Source organism: Panthera pardus, unplaced genomic scaffold, assembly GCF_024362965.1.
Source record: "Panthera pardus isolate Hobbes unplaced genomic scaffold, ASM2436296v1 HiC_scaffold_11, whole genome shotgun sequence".
NCBI lineage: Eukaryota > Metazoa > Chordata > Mammalia > Carnivora > Felidae > Panthera > Panthera pardus.
In genome coordinates this window covers 54698120-54722701 of record NW_026526666.1, presented here as the reverse complement: position 1 = coordinate 54722701, position 24582 = coordinate 54698120, and the positions used below count along the sequence as shown (strand labels likewise).

Below are 24582 nucleotides of genomic sequence, written 5' to 3'. Positions count from 1 at the left end.
TTAGGATACATCAGAGTACAAAAAAGGCAAAAATCCTTACCCTTATGAACTTACATTCTAGTGAGGGAAACAATAATAAACATAATAAATAGTAAATTTATTTTGTGGTATGTTAGTATGTGATAAGTGCTATGGGAAAAATACAGAGGGATAGGGCATTGTGAATGCTGAGGGAATATGAGTTGCCATTGAAATGGAGTGGTTAGTGTATACTTCATTAAGAAGTTGACATTTGAGCAAAGACTTTGAAAGAGGTATATCAGTTATCAACTGCTACATAACAAATTACCCCAAAACCCACAGTGGCTGGAAACAATTAAACAACTGTTCACTCATAAGCAGGTTTACTGGATAGTTATTTTTGTTTGAGCTGGGCTTTGCTTTTCTCTGTAGGATTTACTTATGCATCTGTGATCAACTGTTGGTTAGCTCATAGCTGGCTTTACTGGTCTTGGCTGGGCTCTGTCCTCTATATGAGGTCTCAGCTGGGACGACTTGAGTCTGCCTCATATAGTCTCTTACGTTCTAGTGAGTTAGCCTGGGCTTGTTCTCTTGGTGTAATAGGGATCTGAAGGAAGGAGCAGAAGCACCTACGGTTTCCTAAGGCTTGGAATCAGAACTGGCACATTACTTCTGTTACATTCTGTTGTTCACAGCAAGTAATAAGGCAAGTCTAGATTTATAAGATAGAGAAATAGACTTGATCTCATGATGGAGGAGCAGATTCACATTGCAATGGGCTGTGGGTACAGAGCAGCCATTTCTGCTGTCTTCCACAGAAGGCAGAGGAGTAAGCTTTGTGGATATAGGGCTGGTGGAGGGGATGAGTGGAGAGTGGTGAAGAGTGCAGGTGGCAGAGCATTCCACATAGAGGGACTTCTCTGTCAGAGGCTCCGAGGTAAGAGTGTGCCTGATGTTAGAAGAATAGCAAGGTGACTAGAATGGCTAGAACAAAGTAGGAGATGGAGGACAGGGAGGAACCAGGACAAAATCAGGTAGAGTTGCTTTTATTTGTTTGTTTTGGCCATAATGAAGACTTGGGCTTTTACTCTGAGAAAAATGCAGAATCTTAGGAGGATTTTTCCCATGGCTGCCCTCACAATTTTCTCCATATCTTTAATTTACAATGATTTTAGTATTGTCTAGGTGATTTTGTTTTTCTTGTTGATGCTGTTATTGTGGGGTTGGTTGGTTTGTAATTATCCTGCTTGGATTTTTGGCTTATTGTCTTTCATTGTTTTTTAGGAAAATTTCCATCTTTATTCTTCAAATATTTCTTCTGCTCTCTCTCTTCTTCCACTTACTTGTATGGTACCTGACATTTTGTCGTCTGTGCTATACCACAGATAAGCCAATGATTGCATCTCATCTCTCCTTAGAAGAGTTTGCCTTTCCTTGGATTTCAGGCTACTTGGTTGCCCTGGGACCTTAGCGCTGATGGGTTCAAGAAAAAATTAGAATTCTCTAGTTCACGTACTTTTTATTGTTAGGGTGGGAGCAATACTATTCCAACTCTCAACTCCATGAGAGAATTTTGAGTAGAAACAGGACATAATCTGACCTATTTTAACAAGAGCAGTCAGGTTGCTATATTGAAAACAGATTGAAGGGTACCCAAGAGAAAGAAGAGTTCTAGGAGGGAACTGATGATACTTTGAACCAGGAATGTAGACACAACACAATGGAGTACTACATGGCAATGAGAAAGAATGAAATGTGGCCCTTTGTAGCAACATGGATGGAACTGGAGAGTGTTATGCTAAGTGAAATAAGCCATACAGAGAAAGACAGATACCGTATGTTTTCACTCTTATGTGGATCCTGAGAAACTTAACAGGAACCTATGAGGGAGGGGAAGGAAAAAAAAAAAGAGAGAGGGGTTAGAGTGGGAGAGAGCCAAAGCATAAGAGACTCTTAAAAACTGAGAACAAACTGAGGGCTGATGGGGGGTGGGAGGGAGGGGAGGGTGGGTGATGGGTATTGAGGAGGGCACCTTTTGGGATGAGCACTGGGTGTTGTATGGAAACCAATTTGACAATAAATTTCATATATTAAATAATAATAATAATAATAATAATAATAATAATAATAATAATAAAGAAAGTAAAGATCCTGGATATATTTTGAAGGTTAAACCATACAATTTCCTGAAGATTGGTTATGATATGTGAGAGAAGAAAAAAGTTAAAGGTGACTTCAAGCTTTTTGGCATGGCAACTGCAAGGATGAATTACTATAAACTGAGACTGAGATAGAGAAGAATATAGATGGACAGGTTTTTTTAAGGAATTGGGGAAGGTCAGTTTTAGATATAGAAATTCAAATGGAGATGTCCAATAGGTAGTTGATTATAGTTTAACATTCAGAGAAAAGTTTCTAGTTGGAGATACAAATTATGGAGTTGTCGGGGAGCCTGGGTGGCTCAGTCGGTTGAGCATCCGACTTCAGCTCAGGTCATAATCTCGCAGTTTGTGGGTTCGAGCCCTGCCTCGGACTCTGTGCTGACAGCTCAGAGCCTGGAGCCTGCTTCAGATTCTGTGTCTCCGTCTCTGTCCCTCCCCTGTTCATGCTGTCTCACTCTGTCTCAAAAATAAATATAAACATTAAAAAAAATTTCAAATTATGGAGTTGTCAGCACATACATAGATGATGTCTAACATCTTTTCCTCCAGTGCCTCTCCACAGGTAAGCTAGTGCTCAAATCTCATCACTCCTTGAAAGGGTTTGTTTTTCCTTGGATATCAGGTTACTTGGTTGCCTTGCAACCTCAGCTTTCTGGTCAATTCAAAAAAAGTTATGAGTTTTAGAAAGTGTGAATAGAGAATATTTCTAGCAAGGATACTATATATAGTTACAAATGCTATGGTATTTCTATATAAAAATGGGATGTGCATTTCTAAAAAAAAAATCCATAGGGGAAAGAAACCACTAACTTATTTTTTAAATAGGAAAGAGTGAGTAGTAATTGCTTATTTTAAGATGTTTGGGGTTTTTTGTTTGTTTGTTTTTAGGAAAACCATCCCCTTGGTTATCAATTGATACTGCCTTGTATATTCTTAAGGAAAATGAGAGCCAAGCAAATCTACAACTCATGTGTTTTACTGAACTACGAAATAGAGAAGTATGCATATTTATTTCCTAGTGTTTAATTTGAAAATATGACATGAGCTCAAGTTTAAGGAATATAATAGATTTTCTATATTTGTTTTTAACTTTTGTATCTTTCCCTCCAATTAGGGTGTATACAGTACTTAAGCACTATGAATATTACATGTGTCTTTTTAATTGTGATGTATTTTCTCTTGATTGCTAAGAGCTGAGGATTAGCTTTGTAACTTATATGTTATGTGACATTATACTTCACTTTCTTCTCTAAATGCCCAGATGCCTCACATGTGAACATTTTTTTTTTTTGTAATATGCAATTAAAATGATTGATGCCAGTGGATTTTTTTCCCTAAATACAGGCAATTCAAGACTTTGGAAAAGTTGCTTTAGATGTTTGTCTTACTTTATATTGCTACTGCAAAAAAGAAAAACTTCAAGATTGCTATCCTCAGGCTTGACTCATATTATAGGGTTCAAAAATAGATTGATCTGAAGGAATGCTTTTAAATGATTTTATATGTTGCCCATGGGGTTGTTCTGATCTTTTCTAATTATATATTTACTCAGAGGCCAAATATGTGAGGCAGATACATAAATGTGGCTATTTATTTTATGAGGACTACAAAATACATCTGCTACACAACAACAGGAATAATACTATTCAAGGGCTTACTGCAATATCATATTTAATCTTTATACAGGTCCAATGACAGACAAACATTTCCCTGATGGAATGTTATATAAAAGTCTTTATTGTAGGCTTCTGAACAGACAAGAATAGTTATAGGCAAGAAACAAATAAAATGACACAGGTTAATGTTTTGACGAAACTCTTCTTCAGAACTGACTACAAAGTTAGGTTCAAGATAAAGTATTGTCTAAAGCAATAGTTTTTCCCATTTTATATTGGATAAAATTACTTTCTTATGATACTGCATGTATAAAAATGTTAGTACATAGCAAGCCTGTAGTAAAGTTTGAATGAGTTTCTATTTACCTTTTTACTATATTGGCTTCTGTTTTTTTGTAATATGTCATATTTGCAAAGGATTTTTAGTTTTAGTTTCACAATTATTTTCTTTAAGAAGAGTTTTGTCTGCATGAAAGACTTTCCATTTGCCATCCACAGTGGAAATTCAAGGTTATATGTGGAGATAAGGGAAGTTCATGGGATAACATGTATTAGGAAGCAGCAAGAACTGCTTTTCACTTCTGGGTACCAGACTACATCTGGCCATTTTACAAGATTATGGTTTCCCAAGGAGGGATTTGTCAATCTTTAGTCTTCAATGACCCTAGTTTTATTGGGTTGCTTCTTGTAGCAAAATAGAACATGGTATGGTCACTTTAGGATGATTATGGTTCCTCTGACTTGTGAGGGCAGAAATAGGACTGAACCCAGAATTCAGAAAAACAACTTTATTTTGTGTATGAGTCCCCGGGATGACCTAAAATACATCTGTGTTTTGAAAGTTTTTGGACACAATTCCTGACAGAATTCCCTAGGGCTATTCTGTGCTGAAGGGCCAATAGCTGTTTGCTTAGCTGTTATACATGACAAGAAAATGCTTAGACTTAATATATTTGACAGAGATAACCCCTAGGTTTTATAGATGGCTGTTTGTTTCCATAAAACACCTAGAACATTCATAGAGAGATGTCATTATGCTTTCTTTCATGAAACTACAGAATAAAATGTTTCCTATACAAATGTCCTGTCACTCATTATAAATATACTGTGATGGAAAGGAATTTTGTATAAGGTAGGTTTATCTGGGATTCTGCCATCTTGTTTTATAATCCATATTAATTACATAAATAATAGTAGTATTGCAGTGCTTCTGTCTACATAATTGGATTCTTACAAATACGGCTTACAAATATTCTTACAAATAATGAATTCTTGAAATATATTTTTTACTTTGTGTTCTTGAAATCTGATTTACAAATCATGTATTTATATTTGAATCAAATTATGGAATTGTAAAATTATTTTAAGATCTCTCTCTTTGCTTCCTGTTAAAGATATTTACGTCACAAACATTTTTGAAGATTATTGGGAAAGCTTTAGAAGTTATATAACTTTTTACCTGTTACAGTTTTAGGCATTTATTTTTAAAATATACTAAGAACTACATCTAATGGTCTTGTGCCAGGACTTCCATTAATAACCAGATTTTGAAGCCTGTAAAAGATTGATAGACGCATAATAGAGTTGGTGAAAATGGATAAATTGCTTCTAAAACTTCCCTTTCAGAAGAAAGATGAAAAGTCATTAAAACTCATGTTGGTTGTTGTTTTTTAATTCTTTTGAGAAAAGGTGTTTGGGTGGACTGGTGAACTAGGACCTGGAATTTACTGGTTAATTCCTTCCACAACTGGCTGTAGGCTGAGGAAAGAAATAAAACCAGTAACTGAAGAAGCCCAACTTGTATATAGAGATGAAACAGGGGAATTATTTCTTACAAAGGAATTTAGGTAAGTTTTGTTTATTAAGGTTAGAACTGTAAAATCTAGAACTGTAAAATCTAGTTTATTAAGGTTAGAACTGTAAAATTATAGATCAATAGCCTGTCTTCCATCCTTTCCTTTGGCCAGCTGCCAGACCCACTTGCAGATCCTAATCCAATAATTCAACTCATTCCCTAGGCATCTGAAAGTGATTTTCCGTTCATGAGTCTGGGATTGCCACTCATTTCTGAGTTCCACACATTTGGCAAGTCAACTTGAGTCACACATTTACAGATTTCTACCTGATTAGACACTTCCTTAGAAATAGATACTGCCAGTTGCACCATTAACTTAGATAACCGTCAAATATGAAATCTAAATACTCAGGTAGTTCCCTTATACCCTAGATATATACAATAATACCTGGTAGAATAGGAAGAAGAAAGTAGATTGGAGAAAGGAAAAAAGAATGATGGAATTACCATTCATTGAGTGTTGAGATACTGTGGTTGTTTTAGAAGCTTGTTTGTCTCAGACTGACTAAAAAATATATTTGGATATATTAAGTTCAAAAATTGTTTAATGTCTTGATATTACTTCCTCTTGAAAGTTGTCCTCATAGAAACATTCAGTCCAGTTGCCATGCAGACAAATAATTTTCTATTTATAATTTTAGGTCAACTTTATCAGATATATTTGAAGTAATTGATTTGGATGGAAATGGTCTTCTTAGCCTTGAAGAATATAATTTTTTTGAATTGAGAACAAGCGGTGAGAAATGTGATGAAGATGCTTGGGCTGTCTGCCGAGGTAAGCACTTTTCTTCTCCTTAATGCATATATAAAAAAAATAGCACCTTTTCATTTTTAAGAAGTAAAATGTCAGACTTCTCTATGGAATATTATTATAGCAGTTAGGACAGTGAAAAAGTAGTAGCATTGTTGATAGATCATAAAAATGTAAATATTTATTTTCCTTAAGTTTATAGTTGGTATAGCATTCAAGTTAAAAGAAAATATGAATTACTTAAATGTCACTTCATTTTTAGCCTATGTTCTTTGGATCTTAGAATGGAAAAAACTTTGTCTCAGCTCTTGATACTAATGAAATGGAAATAGTCAAGAGCCCCAAACTGTGCCCAGGAGAGGGCAGCAAAGAGCTAATAGGCTAACGTTTGACTAAAAATTAAGCAGTCTCCAGCAAGTTCTTTATATATGTTAAGAATTCTTTAGTTGTTGTTTTTTGTTTTGTTTTGTTTTGTATTTGAGTTGAATTATGAAAGCACATCCATGGTGGTATGGAAACCAAAAACATCATGATTGGCAAAGAAAACTATTGAGAAGGAGACAATTTCTGTTGTCTCTTAGGAGGAGTTTGGGAAGATGGTAGGGCTTATGTATTTAAGCCAAGGACTAAAAGATCAAAGGGGAAAACCAAAAGACATAGCCAACTATAGATCACAGAATAAGGCCAAAATGCAGTCAGGAGACAAATTAACTCACATATTGCTGTCACTGGGGTAGAAATGTGTCCTACTCCTTTGATTCTTAAAATGGTCTAAGCTTGGCGAAGTCAGTGAGCCAGGTGGGAGTTTGATAAATCTGTTTATCTAAACAGCAAGTAAGGTAGAAATATTATTAATACAAAGGTTTTCAAAAATATATCTATTTTTAAATGAAAGAGATGCACTATATAAACTTTATATATGGTATACTCAGCAACAAGAAATGAATATTGATTTATACTATTAAACTTCAAATAAGAAGGTTTGTAATATACAGAATATTATTCTTAGGAAGATATAATCATCTTATAACGTTAAGGATACAATCTTTTGATCCTTTATTGTGGCACTAAAACACACTCAATAAGAATGAATCATAATAAGACTTTTTTATGGCAAAGTTTTTGATAAATAAAATTTTAGTTTGATAATTTAATTGGTAGAATTGATAGTTAACATTTTTTGAGAATTTACCACATGTCAGTTGGAAGCAGTCTATACAGCAACTCCCTGAGGTATGTACTATTGTTATTCTCAATTTACAAATAAGGAAACGGAATCAAAGAGGGTAAGTCACTTGATCAATGTTATATACCAAGAAAATTTCACAGCTGAGTTTTATACCCAAGCAGTTAGACTCCAGAACCTTGAATAATACCCTGCTACAAAAAAAATCCCCAAGAATGGTTGACTTAAAAAATGATTTGAAGGGAGAATGTCCCCTTCACCAACATCAGTAATACTGCAAAGAATCAGGCCTTTTAGGTGCTGAAGTTTTTATTTTTATAGTCATACGTAATATTAATTTTATGCAACTTTCTCTTTGATAATAAGAAAATATTTTATCTACCTGTAAGATCATTTTAATAAACTTTTTTATACTTAAAGATGCCTTAATTTTTATCATTTTTTATTAATAGATTTTATTTTTAGAGCAGTTTTAGGTTTACAGTAAAGTATGAATAGATTTTCTCCTCCCCTCTACCAATTTCTCCTATTTTCTGACATCTTGCATTAGTATGATACATTTGTTAAAATTGGTGAACCAATGCTGATGCATTTTTATTAACTAAAATCCATAGCTTATATTAGGGTTATATTGTGCTGTACAGTTCTCTGGATTTTGACAAATACATAATGCCATATACCTGCCCTTACAGTATTATACAGAATAATTTCATTGCCCTCAAAATCCCTTGTGCTCTACCTATTCATCTATCTATTCGTCCCTTCAAACCCCTGGCAACCACTGATCTTTTTACTGTCTCTATAGTTTTGCCTCTTCCAGAGTGTTATATTGTTGGATATCTTGCAGTAGATAGCCGTTTCAGACTGGCTTCTTTCACTTAGCAGTGTGGATTTAGATTTCCTCTTTTTGTTGGCTTGATAACTCATTTCTTTTTAGCACTGAATAATAATTCCATTGTATGAAGGTATCAGTTTATTTATTCATTCACCTGTTAAAGGACATTTTGGTTGTTTCCAATTTTTGGTACTTGTGAGCATAGCTACTATAAATACTCATGGGCATATTTTTGTGTGTATGTAGTTTTCAGCTTGTTTCAGTTCATTTAAATTCAATGATCACTGCCGCAGTAAACCTATGTTTAACTTTGAAAGAACTGCCACATTGTCTTCCTAAGTGACTATACCCATTTTGTATTCCCACAGGAATAAATGAGGATTCTTAGTGCTCCACATCCTTGTCTGCATTTGGTATTATTAGTCTTCTTAGATTTTAGCCATTCTAATAGGTGTATATCTTGTTTTAATTTGCAATTCCTTCATAACATATGATCTTCTCATATGCTTGTTACCATCTGTATATCTTCTTTGGTGAGGTGTCTGTTCAGCTCGTTTGCCCGCTTTTTGATTGAGGTATTTATTTTCTTACTGTTAAGAGTTCTTTGTATATATTGGATACAAGTCTTATCAGTTGTGTTTTGCAAGTATTTTCTCTCAGTCTGTGGTTTGTCTTTTCATTCTCTTAGTAGTGTCTTTCACAAAGGAAAAATTTTTAATTTTAATGAAGCCCCACTTAACCATTTTTTTCCTTTCATGTGTCATGCTTTTGGTTTGTGTGCTTTTGGTGTTGTATCTAAAAACACATAGCCAAACACAGAATCACCCAGATTTTCTCCTGTTATCTTCCAGAAGTTTTATAGATTTGTGTTTGGGATCTGCAACCCATTTTAGTTAATTTTTGTGAAAGACATAACATCCTAGTGTACATTTATTTTTTTTTGTCTGTGGATGTCCAGTTATTCTAGCACCGTTTATTGATACAATTATCCTTTCTCCTTTCAGTTGACTTTGCTCCTTTGTCAAATATCAGTTCAGTATATTTGTATGGGTCCATTTCTGGGTTCTCTGTTCTACTCATTATTTGTCTCATCTTTTGCCACCACCACACCGTCTTGATTACTATAGCTTTAAAGAAAGTCTTAAAGTTGGGTATTCATGAATTTATAAAAAATTAATGGAGGATTGAGAATTTTAAGTTTTAAAAGTCTGATAGTTTGATAGTCTCTATAGTATAGTATTAGGTATATTTTCCTTGATAGTAATAAAATTTGTATTAATATCAAATATTTTTTTCATCTTTCTTTATTACATGCAAGCTCCATCCTCCAGTTTAGTGGCTACTATTTCTATGATCTAATTTAAATTTTTTTTTTTTAACGTTTATTTATTTTTGAGACAGAGAGAGACACAGCATGAATGGGGGAGGGGCAGAGAGAGAGGGAGACACAGAATCGGAAGCAGGCTCCAGGCTCTGAGCAGTCAGCACAGAGCCCAACGCGGGGCTCGAACCCACGGACCATGAGATCGTGACCTGAGCCGAAGTCGGACGCTCAACCGACTGAGCCACCCAGGCGCCCCTCTATGATCTAATTTAATCTACATTTACTTTTTTCCTTGCAAAATTCTGTGTCACTTCCTAAACTCTGTAAACTTTTTAAACTATTAATCAGTCAGTTTTAAATGGCTGTGTCTCTGCTGCTTTTTTCATAATGATGTATACAGAAGAGATATATAAAGAGTACCCATTTCCTTTGGATATATTACAGTTGGAAGCAAGAAAATAAAATCTTTCTTGTTGGGCAGTTAACAGAATATAATCCATAATGAATAGCTATTTATTATCTATAATAGACAAATTCAGGAATTACACATGTATAGATACTTTGAGGTGAGTTTAGTTTTGCTTACAATGTTAAAATGGATTTATTAAATAATAATATTAAAATAGATTTATTTGTCTAGGACATTCATAGAATCCAAAGTGTTCCCCATTATCTAACAGATTTTTAAGGACCAGGGACAATTTGGTTAAAATTAGAGTAATTAGGCATATAGCAGTCCCCTTAAATCTGGCACCATCCACATCTCCCCTTTGAAACACCATTAATTTGGGGGGTATTACATCAAATTCATCCAGGTTCTGCTGGCTTTAAGGGGTAAACATATATGAAGCATTTTAATTTTTAAAAATATATAAATCAGTATATACTCTAAATAAGCAAGCAGGTTGGGACTTACCCATAAAAATTACAATTTCCTCTAATTTCAGAATATATTTGCAATTTATAACTTCCGATTTTTTTGAAAGTTCCAAAAATAAGGCTTCCATTAAATAAGGCTTCCATTAAAATATTTATGAAAAATAATATATAATAGATCTTTTATTAAATGTATGAGTTTTAAAATTATGTAAGAAAGAAACTTTTGGTTACTTTAACAGACAATTTTGATACAAAGAAGAATGAACTAACAAGACAGGGCTTTATGGATCTCAATCTAATGGAAGCCAATGATCAAGAAGGAGATCCTCGTGACCTTTGGGTAACTCTACACTCAATGGGCTACAATAAAGCTCTGGAACTGACAGAGGTAAAGCAATCTGAAAGTTTTGCAGTGGTCCTAATACACATAGTATTTTACTCCACAAACACTTTCCTACCACCTGACTTTTGAATTGGACACTCAAATCCTTGAACTTTAGTATACGAATGAATTGTGGTTGCACCGGGCGTGTTTCTGCTAGTTTGTGCAAGTTCCCATTGTTACCTGAAATTTAGTTACTATCAGTATTTAAATAATTCAGGAACAAAGGAGTTTGAGCATATAATATGGGGGGAAAGTTTGGTGGTTAAAAAAATTCTATTTTTTAATTGGTGATGGCTATTTTAGTTGCTGAAGTCTCATTTCTATAGGGAAACTCTTTGTCCTAATAGAATAAGCCTATCTTAGAATAAGGGGGATGTGTCTGTATGAGAATTGGAATTCTGATCTTTTGATAAAAGATACTCCTTGGGTTATTATTTGTAAAATACTTGGGATAGTTCTTGGCTAATGTATAGCACTGTGTATGTGTTAGCTATCATTATTAAGACTTTCAGTAAACTGGAGAAATAGTAAAAATGAGGCCTTACTTCTTAAAGTCTATATTTTGTGTCAGGTTTAAAATAAAGAATTCAAGAGTTTCAGGCAATGCATCACATAACAGTACATTTGTTGTTTATATTCTTAAAAATAATATCTGTCCTTTCTCTAAACAAATCAACTTAAGAGGGTAACACTAGCTTCAACACACTTTAAATTTTGGGTGTATTGAGACTTTGGTTTAATTCCTAGCTTTGACATCATTGAAAATCCCTCATAAACCTCTTTTCTGAGAAGTTCTGAGAATAATTTTTTTTTGCCATTTTTATTAATAAGAGGTTAAGAGTTACAATAACTTTTTATATCTTACTTTATTTTTTAATGTTTATTTATTTTTGAGAGAGAGAGTGAGCACGAGCAGGGGAGGTGCACAGAGAGAATCCCAAGCAGGCTCCACACCATCAGTGCAGAGCCTTGTATGGGGCTTGATCTCATAAATCATGAGATCATGACCTGAGTCAAAATCAAGAGTCAGATGCTTAATCGACTGAGCTACCCAGGCACCCCTATGCTTTCACTCAATAAGAGAAATTAGTTAAGAGCAATTTAAGACATTTTTTTTGCATTTACTTATGTCATTGACCTTTGAAACCATAGGCAAGAAGTATTTCTTAGATAAAACTTTTTAAGTTTGTTTATTTTGAGAGAGAGAGAGAACAAGAGAGCATGCTCATGAGTGGGAGAGGAGCAGAGAGAGAGAGAGAGAGGGAGAGAGAGAGAATCCCAAGCAGGTTCCACGCTGTCAATGCAGAGCCTGACATGGGGCTCCATCTCACAAACCTTGAGGTCATGACCTGAACCGAAATCAAGAGTCAGACGTTTAACTGACTAAGCCACCCAGGCATCCCCGAGATGACGCTTTTTAAATTTAAAGTTTATTCTTCATTTATTGAATAAGTAATACAGAAACACCATTGAAAATGTAAAAGGTAAACATATATAGTGAAAATGTCAAAGGAATAAGAGATCACTTCTCAATAACAAATAAAAAGACAAAAATGAATTGATTATTTACTACAAAGGAGTATGCTCGTCAGTTATAGTCTGCATGACTATAACTGGAGCAGTTATAATCTCCACGACTATAAGTGGAGCAGAATGTTCCTCTTATTAGGGGAGGGTTTTGAGGAAGCATGGTTACTCAGGTGAGACTGTTGATTGGTTGGCACTCAGCAGTGTTATTTATTCCCACAAGTCCTTGATTGTTTAACTTTCAAAAGTGAGGAGCTGATACTGGTGGGCTTACAAAAATGTGTTTATTGAGATGAGGTTTTCTAGATCTTTTGAACAGGTTTAAAACCAGTTCTGATGACTACTCATTATCATGACAACAGAGGAGTCAGTTGTTTCCTAAGTTTGTGAGAACTTTTTAATTCCCAGCCTTCCCTTTTGATTTTCATTCAGTTAAAGTTGTAGAAGAAACTTTCAAAGATTCACTCAACCACTATTGTTGGTTCTTTTCAAAGAGGTTTCATCTGTGGGGATCTGATTTTCAGTTTTGCATTTATCATGGTTTCATCCTGTTTTTGTCTTTAAGTCATTTGTTGGGACAGTGACTTCTACAGAAGCATTTGAAGACTCTAGACAACATTTAAACTCTGAGGCAAACAAGTATACTAGAAGTATTATAAGAAGGGAGTAGAGAGCACTCCAGAATCATAACCCCAGGTTTTCCAGGCTTGACCAAGAAAAGTCCCAAGGACTCTTTAAATCTACTTTGTATATGACCTTTTGTATTAACTCTTTTAATTCATTGTAGGTGATTTCACTTGCAGTGTTAATCTGGTTACAAGAAGTATTAGCACCAGTGCAGATTCCTCCCTGGCTGGTCAAAAGAAAATCAAGGCTTTTTTATTATTCATAACTGCTTGAGTTAAATAATTTAAACTGATTTGTCATGCCCCCAACAGTTAGGCTATATTAATTACTATGTAAGCCAACAAGAAGGAACAATTTTTTTGACGACCATCTGGAATGATGTAACTGCTATGAATAGGATCCGTGTCTTCAGCAATCTTTTTCCAGGAAGGGTTTTAATTTTTTGTGGGCATATGTAAGGAAATATAACCTGTTGAGGGTGTTTGGGAATCTTGTCCTTGGAATGGCCTAACAGTTGTACAGAATAATTAACTTTGATTCTGAGTTAACATTAAATAGTCTGATTTCCACATAGTAGCTGCATAAGTAATCGTCCTTAGTGAAACTGTGGGTGTGTTGTTTCTTGGTGTTGTGACAAATAGTATGTGTTGCATTTTGTATTTCTCATACTTCAAGCACATTTCTTTCCTTTAAAGCCTAGACTTAGGCAAATTAGTGCTGCTAATAAGGAAAACATGATAGGCCAAGTCAAACATATACAGCCTTAAATCCATAAAGAGTAAAGCTATGAATAAATAAGAGTGTGCAAAGAAGAATGGAACCCATAGAAGAATCTTGTTCCAGTGTCATGAGAGGAAGCTGCTCCTGTAATGTGGTCATATGTTGTACAAAGGTTCGTGGGTTAGCAGTTAATTCTGTGCACTGTCTGCTTCTGGAGATTCTCTGGAGAGTTGCACTTCAGGATCTTTAAAGGATGTACCTTTCCAATTCTGTTAAGGCCCTTTGCACTTTCCCAGAGGTTTGGGAATTATAAAGACAAAAATGTTTTTGAATAAGAAGCAAGCCTTAAAAAAAGAAGAAGAAGAAGAAGAAGAAGAAGAAGAAGAAGAAGAAGAAGAAGAAGAAGAAGAAGAAGAAGAAGAAGAAGCAAGCCTTTACTTAATCTAAATCCATGAATAATTGTTCCAGTTAAATGTGTCCCTTGTCATGGGACCAATAATTTGGAAGGCCCTAGGCGGTCATGATGGTTGTGGCTTTTTAAAAAATGATGTTTTCTTTGTTTGTTGTTTGTTTTGTTTTGTTTTTTAAAGATTTTTATTTTTAGGTAATCTCTACACCCGATATGGAGTTCAAGCTCACAACCCTGATTTCAAGAGATACATCCTCTACAAGCTGAGCCAGCCAGGTGCTCTGGTTGTGGCTTTTCAACAGTGAAATATTTTGACCCATCCTGAAAATAAGTGTACTATATTATTAGTACATATCCATAAACCAGAGAGAGTCAACTGTATAAAATCAATTTGGAAATGCTTAAAGAGTCTTTTGGTGTGTAGTCTCAGTTCATGTACCATAATTTTTCCAGGTTAATTTAGTTACAGATAAAACATTGAATAACCACATCCTTCATTTTCTTAGGAAAGTTTTTCCTCAGTGATTGATAGTATAGCCAGTTTATCACTATTGGAATGCATTGTTTCATGGAAGATTTTATCTAGTGTCCAGGTGGCCATTCTAGTTTTGCCATATCTTATCCTCGTGGTTCTTAGGACACAGTGTTTCTTTCAGAATTTGGCAGGCCAGGTTTTGCATATCTACAATGGAATCCCTAAACTTCTCAATGGATTTGTTTTATTTTGTTATTATTGTATATAAGGACTTTTAGTCAGAAGAGTCTGTTTGGTATACAGATCTGTTAAAAGTATTTCTATAGTATTTCTAAAGTGTTTCTATAGTACTTCTAAAGTGCTTGTATAGTATCTATGATATAGTATATTGGCTTCCATAAAACTTTTATTTGAGTCTCTTCCTTTGTGGCCATTATTTTAGGTATCAAATAATGTATTTATTGTTCCTTTTTTGTTTGTTTTTTAAGTGAGCTCTGCACCAGGGTGGGATTTGAACTCATGACTCCAGGATCAAGAGTTGCATGCTCTACTAAGACAAGTGCCCCTTGTTGCTCATTTTTAAAGGGTACTTGATCAGAGAGGGAAAATCCCTCTTTTTTATATAGCATTTTTAAAAAGTCAATTTTTCTAAAAGTGTACTAGCTATTAGTTTATACATTTTACTCTCTTATGTCTTAGAGCCACAGTTTAATCATTTGAACATATTTCCTGGTAAGGAGACAGATTTTACAAAAGATACTAGGCAACTTACTGTATTTCAAGTTATTGTTACTGTTATTGTTTTTCATTTCTTTCATTAATATAAGACTCCTCAACAAACAATATTGAGTCAGAATTTGGTACTGGAGCATCCAAAAATTCTCTTCTTGGCATGGATACTTTTGATTTACAGAATCACAGTGAAGACATTCTCCTCGTTCAGTAAGGGTTACAGCATTTTTGGATTGAAAATGTTACACAAGCAAACGGTAATACAAGAAGGAGAAAATAACAATTCAGAATTAATTGGTATAAAAATGTTGGATGGTTCCCATTAGTGATAGGGATTTTTATATATGGTAATATTTGATTGAAAGGATTCATGTGAGGGGAGGTGGGGAGAGGTGCATGAAATAGGTGGTGGGGATTAAGGAGGACACTTGTGTGATGAGTACTAGATGATATATGGAATTGTTGAATCATGATATTTTACACCTGAAACTAAAATGACACTGTATGTTAGCTATACTGAAAATAAAATAAAATAAAATAAAATAAAATAAAATAACATAAAATAACATAAAATAAAATAACATAACATAAAAACATAAAGGATTCATGTATGACCTGAAGTTGTTTTGACTGATTTAGTTAATACTTGTAATTGTTCTGAGACAAGGTGGCTATTTAGTTAAGGTATTAGCTTTAATATGCAGTGATTCTTTGGTGTGTGCTATTTTACTGAGTTAATACACCAAGAGGATGATCTAACATTTTCATATTTGAAAAAAATAAAAGTTTATGATGACCTGGGAAGAATCAGTCTGTAGTGTTATGAATGTTCTGGTTGGTTTGAATATATATGGAGAGTATTTTGCTGATAGGTATCTGGAAACCTTTGGTACTTTCTTGAATCATGTATAATGAAATTTGATGTCTAGATGAACTATAATTTGATCCCCCCTGTTAAATTAGTAGGTATGGTGTCACAAAGAATCACCAAAGTATCAGTTACAGGTTAGGATTTGGGAAAGGATTTAGGATTGTTGGAAATCTCATTATTTGAATGGTTTTAGTAAACCAAGAAAAATTGATGAGTTCTTTCTGTAGCCTTAAAGTTAGAAAAGGAAATTAAATAACTAAAATGACATATATTAGCTTTAAACCAAATGGAGGAGTGGTACTGTGGCTTAAAGGAGGTATTACAGATTTGCTTGAGATTATAGTTTTCTTTCCTTTTCTGTGAATATTATCAGTTAATATCCTAGTGAAAAAAAAATCACAGTTTCTTGCTTTTTAATTATTCAGTTCATAGTACTAAAATCTTCTAAAAGTATATGAGGACAAGCTAGAGGGTACATCTTCTTAAATCATATGATAGACATATTAATAACAAATAATTTATTTTTAAATCTATCAAAAGGCTAAGACAACGTTTACTTTTTCTTTCATATCAGGCATGCCCATTTGTCATTGATATCTATGCAGACAAATGCAAGCCAAGAATTAAAGCTGTCCATATGGAGGCATGCAGTGGGCAACTCGAGAAGGCCATTTGTAAATCTGTCCTTAACAAAGGCGATGCAAGAGTAATGGATGGTTATGAAAATATAATTGTACATACTTATAAGCGTGACACCTGGATAACATCAGTTATTGAAAACAAGGTATTATTTATGAGGTGGTTCTCCTTAGAACTGCAATGTTTACTAGTATGTTCCATCTTCTTTCTTATTCTATTCTTGCACAGTAATTAATACCACATTATATTAACAAAATTTATAATGGGCAATTATTCGTTTTCAGGTTTTTAATTCAAACTAAGCATGATAATTTTTATGCATTTTTAAAAGTTTGAGATAATTGTTTTTCTCTTAAAATATTATGATAGTTAAATATCTGGAGATCTCTGAAGAAAGAGTATAATCTGGGTATAAAGTATTTTATTTAGTTTGTTACTAAAAATCTTCACACCTACAATTTAAAATTTTTTTTTAATGTTTATTTATTTTTGAGACAGAGAGAGACAGAGCATGAACAGGGGAGGGGCAGAGAGAGAGGGAGACACAGAATCTGAAACAGGCTCCAGGCTCTGAGCAGTCAGCACAGAGCCCAACGCGGGGCTCGAACTCACGGACTGCGAGATCATGACCTGAGCTGAAGTCAGACGCTTAACCAACCGAGCCACGCAGGCACCCCTACACCTAAAATTTTAAATAACAGACATTGAGTTTTAAAGAAATATAAACAAAATAAAGAAAAAAATTAGCCCAACTTTGTTTTACATACCTTACAATTCAGAAATTTTATGGGCTATCATCATTTTATCTCATATATTCCATTGTCTGGGACCTATTTTTATCAAGCCAATTATTGCTAGCTTTGGCTACCATCCCTCCTACTACTGATATTGCAGGTTAAGGGAATACATGCATAAATGCTTAGAGATACCCAGTTTTCTAGAAACGTAAGTTTTCATAAAACCTTACTTAAGATGGCTGGATTCTTAGGACTGTTGGCTTATTTCTTTTTAGTTCCTGGGTGAGACTTATGTTATTTTTCTGCCAGCCATAAATTCCTTAAAGTGTTTAAGGTTTGGCTGAGTATTGAGTCAGTCTGAGTCTATATTATGTAACTAACTCTTCTAGTCACAATAGAAGCCTCTAGAAGTGTAATATGGTCTCTGGTTTCAAAGAGTTTATGGGCCAGTTGGGAAGACAAACTCAATACTCTTGAAAGAGATGCGTGAAAATTAAATGTTAAATTACACTGTTTATATGTGTAATAGTTTTACTGTATCTGCATCTCTTGTAGTTGATGTTAGTTTGGACTATCGAAGTTGGGGAAGGACCTGTAATGAGGGGGAAGGGGACTGTGGTGTGGGATTTGGAGACAAACTAGGATTAGAGATGCAGAGACACACACAGCTGTTAGTAGCAGAGAGACAGTGTAAGGAGTAACACGTGAGAGGGTTAATGTGAGATATAGAGGGAAGAGTGAGAATATTCGCTATGCGGAAACAGAGAACATTATTTAGTGGAGTAATATGAAGGTAAATAGCATAAATAGGATGGGTCCAGATCATATATATTATCTTGAAAATGAGGTAGAGGAGTTGGACCAAAATAGCCAGGGTCCCCAGCTGGAGATTCCTGTCTTCAAGTGGATCATAAAGCTTTGGAGGGTGATTCCTAAAAGAAAGGAGTGTGCCTTCCTTTCTGCCCTCTATGTTTTACTAGAATTAAAAGGGTGGACGGGAGTCACTGCCTTATCACAGTTTCTCTGTTCTGCAGCTACCTATCATTTCTTAGCCCTGCATTTCCTTCCTTTCCCTAAAGGAAAATTAAACTTCCCTTCACCAAAATGATGTAATAATATTTTAGAGCTTCCTATTTGCCAGGCACTTTACATTTATTAATGTGTTTACTTTTCACAACAACCCAATGAGTTAAGTACTATCTGCATTTTACACACAAGGAAACTGAAGCATGGGGGCATTCAATAACTTGGAGAAGGTCACATGCTGAGTAATAGGGCTGAGAAATGAATCTGGTAGGCTAATGTTATATTGCCCCTTTGTGGTCATTAGGGAGTGCTCGTAGCTTCTTTAGCAGGGGAACACTTTGGCTCCTACATTTCTTTTCATTCATCAGCTTCATACTGCTTTCTCTTGCTTCCTATCTATCCTAAAGGCTGTCTATTATCTGTGACCTATTATCTCAAGTATCACTTCTTCGGTAACGTATTCCTTTCTAGCCCAGACTGAGCTAATGTTTCTGTGTTTCTATAATATCTTCTATGTTTCTACAGAATCCTGCAAACACCTCTTTCACAAGTCTTACAAAGTGTTTTGTAATAATCATTTTGTTTGTATTATTAAAGACTAGCAACTTATGAAATTTTTTTATAGTCAGATAATAAAGTGATTATTCACATCAACAACGAACTAAGTAAAAACTGCGTAAACAACAGAGGACTCAACATATTTGCAGTAGAAGTGGCGCCAAAGTCTACAATGGTAATGCGTTGTTTTCTAGTTAAACCTTTTGTTTTATCAATTAAAAAAACCATTTTTGCTATTAATACTATGAATAGGTGGAAATATGAAATAAAGTCTAACATTATTTTAAATATGATATTATATTATTATCATCCTGTATTGCGAGTAAGGAGATTTTGGTTTTAGTCCAGTTCTCACTGTTTGCTTGAGTGATTATGGGAGATTCAGTTAACCTCTCTGTTCCTGCCCCTTTAAATGTAAAATTAACATAGTATTACCAGCTTTAGGTTCTTTAGGAGGTTAATGTAAAGATGAAAATAAAATGATGTACATGAAAGCACTTTGTAACATCATATAGAAATATAAAGTGGTGTTTATAGTAAATGGGAATTTTATAATATATTTTTATGTACATTATTAAGATTTTCTAACGTAACCTGAAAGAGAAAATGCCTCTGAGTTTTAGATAGCCATCTAAGTAAAGAGCCAGGAACAGTCATAGTTTCTGGTGTTAGCAGAACCATGGGTTTCTAATTTAGCCAGGGGGTCAAAGACATGGACCCTGAAACTGGTCTAGTAAAGGGAAGAAGGAAAAAGCCTTCTATTCCTTTCCTTTCTTCCTCCATTCTGTCCATGACATCCAAAAACACTTTAGAACCAAATAAAGAGAGATTCTACAGAATCCCAATGAAGGGTTTAGAAAATGCTCTATGCTTAGTGAAAAAGGGGTACTTACTCCTCTATCACTCCTCTTTACCCACATTTACACATACCAACTATCAACTATTATATTTTAGTAGAATTTAGACTGGTTCATCCTGTTAGACATCAGATCATAGATTGTAGGTCCCTGCTAAGGACAAATGTTACGGAAGTTTATCTTCACAGGGATATTTTTTACATAGGGTCTAGAAATCTTATCTTGTTTAAAAATTAGTTAAAAATAATAATATGTAAAAGGAAAGTAAAATTTTTCTATTTTTATATGCAGGTTTGTCAACATGTAATGCCTGTGAATGAACGACAAGAATGGATATATTATTGTGTGTATTCCCTTATATCTTAAATATTCCTTTCTATTAGAGACTGTCAGGCTAAGAATTATTTCAGGTTTAGTCTTTATTTGTTGATCAACTAAATGCTGATCAATTTAACTGATGTATATAAACAATAATCTATTTAATTTGTATGTATTTATATTTTATGCCCATGTTATATACTTTATTATTAAAATATAAATAAATATAAAATATAAATAATAATGTTTTTAATATGGGGCTTTCTTATCAATTTAATGGGAAATCTGGGCACATTTCACTTACCAATAGTAAATCAAAGTAAAATTATAGGTAAGCTTTTAAAAAGTAATACTCAGTGAATTCTACCAAATCCTGTATACTTTTGGTTTAATCTCACTCATCAAAACAAACAAACAAACAAACAAACAAAAACCCTCAAAGAAAATGTTAATGGGCCAACTGCAGCTAGTGCCCTTGACTCTCACCCTGGATTCTCACTGTTCTGTCCCAGAAGCCTGACAGGTCACAGACTCCTGTCCATGCCACTGTGATCACAGGCATGTGGCTGTGGGAGGACCAGGGGGTGGCCTTGGCCCCTTCTCTTTCCTCCTTCTGCTGCTGCTGCTAGTGACACACAGCCCCTTCAAAACCTGCCTCTCCACCAGCAGCCTCTACCTCCTGTTGCACCTTTCAGCTTTGAGCTGATACTGCCTCCTCCAAACCTCTGTGGGCCTGTAGGTATTCAGACCCCGGAAGCTGTTCCACCATCACCCATACTCGCGGTCATTCAGCAGGCAGGTAAGATCAGAGGAACAGGCCTGGGATTGGACGTTGAATTTACCTCTGAGGGGACTCTTGTCTTAATGCACTGTAGCACAGTAGGTATGACAACTGATGGTAGTGGCTGATGAGTGATTTTACATTTGAACAAATGAGAAAGCTTAATTCTGTAGCAAATCACAGATTCAGGAACGATTTCCCTGAAGACGGGATCTCTAACCTGAACCGTAAACTGATAATCCTCTTAGATGTCAAAGGTCGTGCACATATACTACTGGTGCCCTAAATAAAATGTACATGCAGTTTCTTCAGCTATACAATCTGTTTTTGTATCATCTTGCCAAAAGTTATTTGTAAGATGAGACAGATCAGAATGTAGTATTAATGGCATTAACTCAGAGAACTTGGAGCCTTAGCCATCTAGGAGATGGGGAACCACACTAAGATATTTGTGTTTCAGTCCATGTTTGTGGTAATAGACATTTTGCTGGATTAGGGCACGCATAATATCTTGTGATATCTGTATGGAATTTAAGCTTTCCTCATACAAAAGAATATTGTATTCCTGGACTCCTTAAAGAAGTGGTGGCTGAAGGCATTCAGGTTGTTGCTGAGGAAGATTTTTCCCTTCTGACGTTTGTTACCGAACAAAAGGGAAGAAAATTTTTCCCCTCTTCCTTTTGTTCCTAAACCCAAACTTATCCCCACACCCGATGCACAGTAAGCCAATGTCTGAGACACCAGTTTTTAAGTAAAGAAAGCTTTTTTATCAGAAGAGCAGCCCAACAAAAAGGCTGGGGATCATCCGCAAAGCTGCCTTGCTCTCTTGAGCATAGGGACAGCTTGTATATATTTGGGAAAGGAAGTGAATATATGAGAGGAGTGTGAGGAGTTTCTTGAAATCACGAAGTGAGGGGCCTCGAAACCGTCTGGAGGTGTGCATTCTTCCAGACAATGAGGTGTCGTTTGAGACCTGGTACAATCAGATACATCATATAATTTCAAGACAAATGTTACTGTCCAGTCCCCATTAGGTTTTTACAATCAGTGGGTAAACAGGGAGTAGGGCAGAAAAGGCAAAGTTAATGACTGATTGTGCATGAGGTTAAAGGATGCATAAAACATAAGTAGGGACCAAAACAGAATGTGGAGCTAAGTTAATAATACAACAAATACAACTATAGTCCTGCTTCTGCTTTCAAAACAGGTCCAGGAATCAAGTGTCAGCCTTGCTTTCTAGATTCATTGGCTGTTCTAATAATTAAATAGACATAAGGCAGATTAACAGGAGTAAAAGAAGTTTAATTGTGTGCATATGGGAGCCCCACAAAGACATGAGACTCAGACACTCAGCCAGTTGAGGCTTATATACCATCCTGAGCAAAGGAGAGAGGATAGGAGTCTGGGCTTCAAAGGGGAGGAAGACAATTCACAGGAAGATGAGAAGAGTGAATGTCTGGTAAAAAAAACATCTGCCACACTGTGCAGATAAGTCTTTCTGATTTAAAAAATTATCTCTAGTAATAACTTTCTTCCTGGTACAGGCCGACTCTCTAAATTCTTTTAGGCAGTTAAGGGAGAGGTAATAAGCTTTTCCCAAGTCAGTTGGCTCTTAATTTCTTTCAACTCAAAACAACCCACATGTTAAAGTGGCACGTTTTGGGGTGGCATATTCTGCTACCCCTCAATACCTTTGATAAAGATGTTGCTATGAGTCCCATCTTGGTTCCAGCTGTATGTCACTGATGCATGTTGGAAGACTACAAATCTCTAGTTCTAAACTTTTCCCCTGGGAAGGAACTGAGTGTATATAGAAACTGCCTGCTGGCCTTATGTGGGGATATGAAAATACTCTGTGCTAACCCAAAACTTGGGGCATCAGGTGGCTCGCACAAGCGATAGTCAATAATTGCATTTTTTATTTGACCCAAAGCAAAACCCAGTGTTGCCACCATGTTCCATGGAATACCTGAGTTTTACACTGTTGCTCTTGATAATCTGGGTCTACAAAAAGACACACATCTTCTGTCTCTGACCTCACTGAGGCATATATTCCCAGTGAAGATAAGCAAAGATTGAGTTGTGCAGTTGGTGGTTCAGATGCAAATGCACAAGAAATGCATGATCACTCAGAGTTGACATTTTAAAACTTGCCACAATTATGTAATTTACTTAACATTGTATTCAGTTATGTTATCAATGTACTGTAGGTGTCAAACTTGTGACCATACTAATGCAATCTTAAAAGGAAAAAAAAAAAGAAAATGCAAATGCAGAAATAGTCATTTAATTGTATATTTAGTTTTCCAATCAGAAAATATCGTTAAAGCAAGGGCACCTGGGTGGCTCAGTCGGTTGGGCGTCCGACTTCAGCCCAGGTCATGATCTCACCGTTTGTGAGTTCGAGCCCCGCTTCAGGCTCTGTGCTGACAGTTCAGAACTTAGAGCCTGCTTCAGATTCTGTCTCCCTTTCTCTCTGCCCCTCCCCTGCTTGCACTCTGTCTCTCAAAAATAAACATTAAAAAAAGAAAGAAAGAAAATATAGTCAAAGCAAAATTTGGAGAAATTCATTTTTTATATTAAAGCCAAAATCTAATCACAGTGGTAGGAGTACAGTTGATCCTTGAACAACATGGGTTTAAACTGTGTAAGTCCACTTAAATATGCAGATTTTTTTACACTACAGTATTGTAAATGTATTTTCCTTATGATTTTCTTGATAACATTTTCTTTTCTCTCACTAACATTGCTGGCACAAAAACAGACACATAGACCAATGGAATAGAATAGAAACCCCAGAACTAGACCCACAAACGTATGGCCAACTCATCTTTGACAAAGCAGGAAAGAACATCCAATGGAAAAAAGACAGTCTCTTTAACAAATGGTGCTGGGAGAACTGGACAGCAACATGCAGAAGGTTGAAACTAGACCACTTTCTCATACCATTCACAAAAATAATCTCACTAACATTGTAAGAAGAGAGTTATACGATACATATAACATACAAAGTATGTGTTGTTTATGTTATTAGTAAGGCTCTAGTCAGCAGTAGGCCATTAGTAGTTAAGTTTTGGGGAGTTAAAAGTTATACATGAATTTTCGACTGCAGGGGGTCATTACCCCTAACCCATGTTGTTCAAGGGTCTACTGTATTTTGTTCTGACAGCAAATAATTTTTTATGAGTTTACTTACAGATTGCTTTTAATTAAATGTGTTTAAAAATAATAGGACTTAAATCTAAATAGCATTTAATGAAGACTAGTACAGTGCATGAAAAAATGTATTAAGTAATTAAGAACTCTATAACCGTAACAGTAACAATACTTTGACAGCTAGTGTCAGCTTTT

At 35.1% G+C, this 24582-nt stretch overlaps 1 protein-coding gene and 1 pseudogene across 2 annotated transcripts in view; both read left to right on the top strand.

Moving 5' to 3' along the window:
* EFCAB7 (EF-hand calcium binding domain 7) overlaps window positions 1-20703 on the top strand; it is a 47435-nt gene extending 26732 nt beyond the window's left edge. Inside the window, exons 8-14 of one of the 2 annotated variants that reach the window (XM_019449031.2) lie at window positions 3012-3121; window positions 5429-5586; window positions 6236-6369; window positions 10809-10957; window positions 16890-17099; window positions 19343-19450; window positions 20424-20703. In XM_019449031.2, the coding sequence (XP_019304576.2) occupies window positions 3012-3121; window positions 5429-5586; window positions 6236-6369; window positions 10809-10957; window positions 16890-17099; window positions 19343-19450; window positions 20424-20498 (944 nt within the window). In that variant the 3' untranslated portion in view covers window positions 20499-20703. The remainder of the gene's footprint in view (window positions 1-3011; window positions 3122-5428; window positions 5587-6235; window positions 6370-10808; window positions 10958-16889; window positions 17100-19342; window positions 19451-20423) is intronic. The other variant, XM_019449032.2, reaches the window with a different exon arrangement.
* Window positions 20704-21010: 307 nt separating this feature from the next.
* On the top strand, window positions 21011-23810 carry LOC109266746 (glycerophosphodiester phosphodiesterase 1-like; annotated as a pseudogene).
* The last annotated feature ends 772 nt before the right edge of the window (window positions 23811-24582 follow it).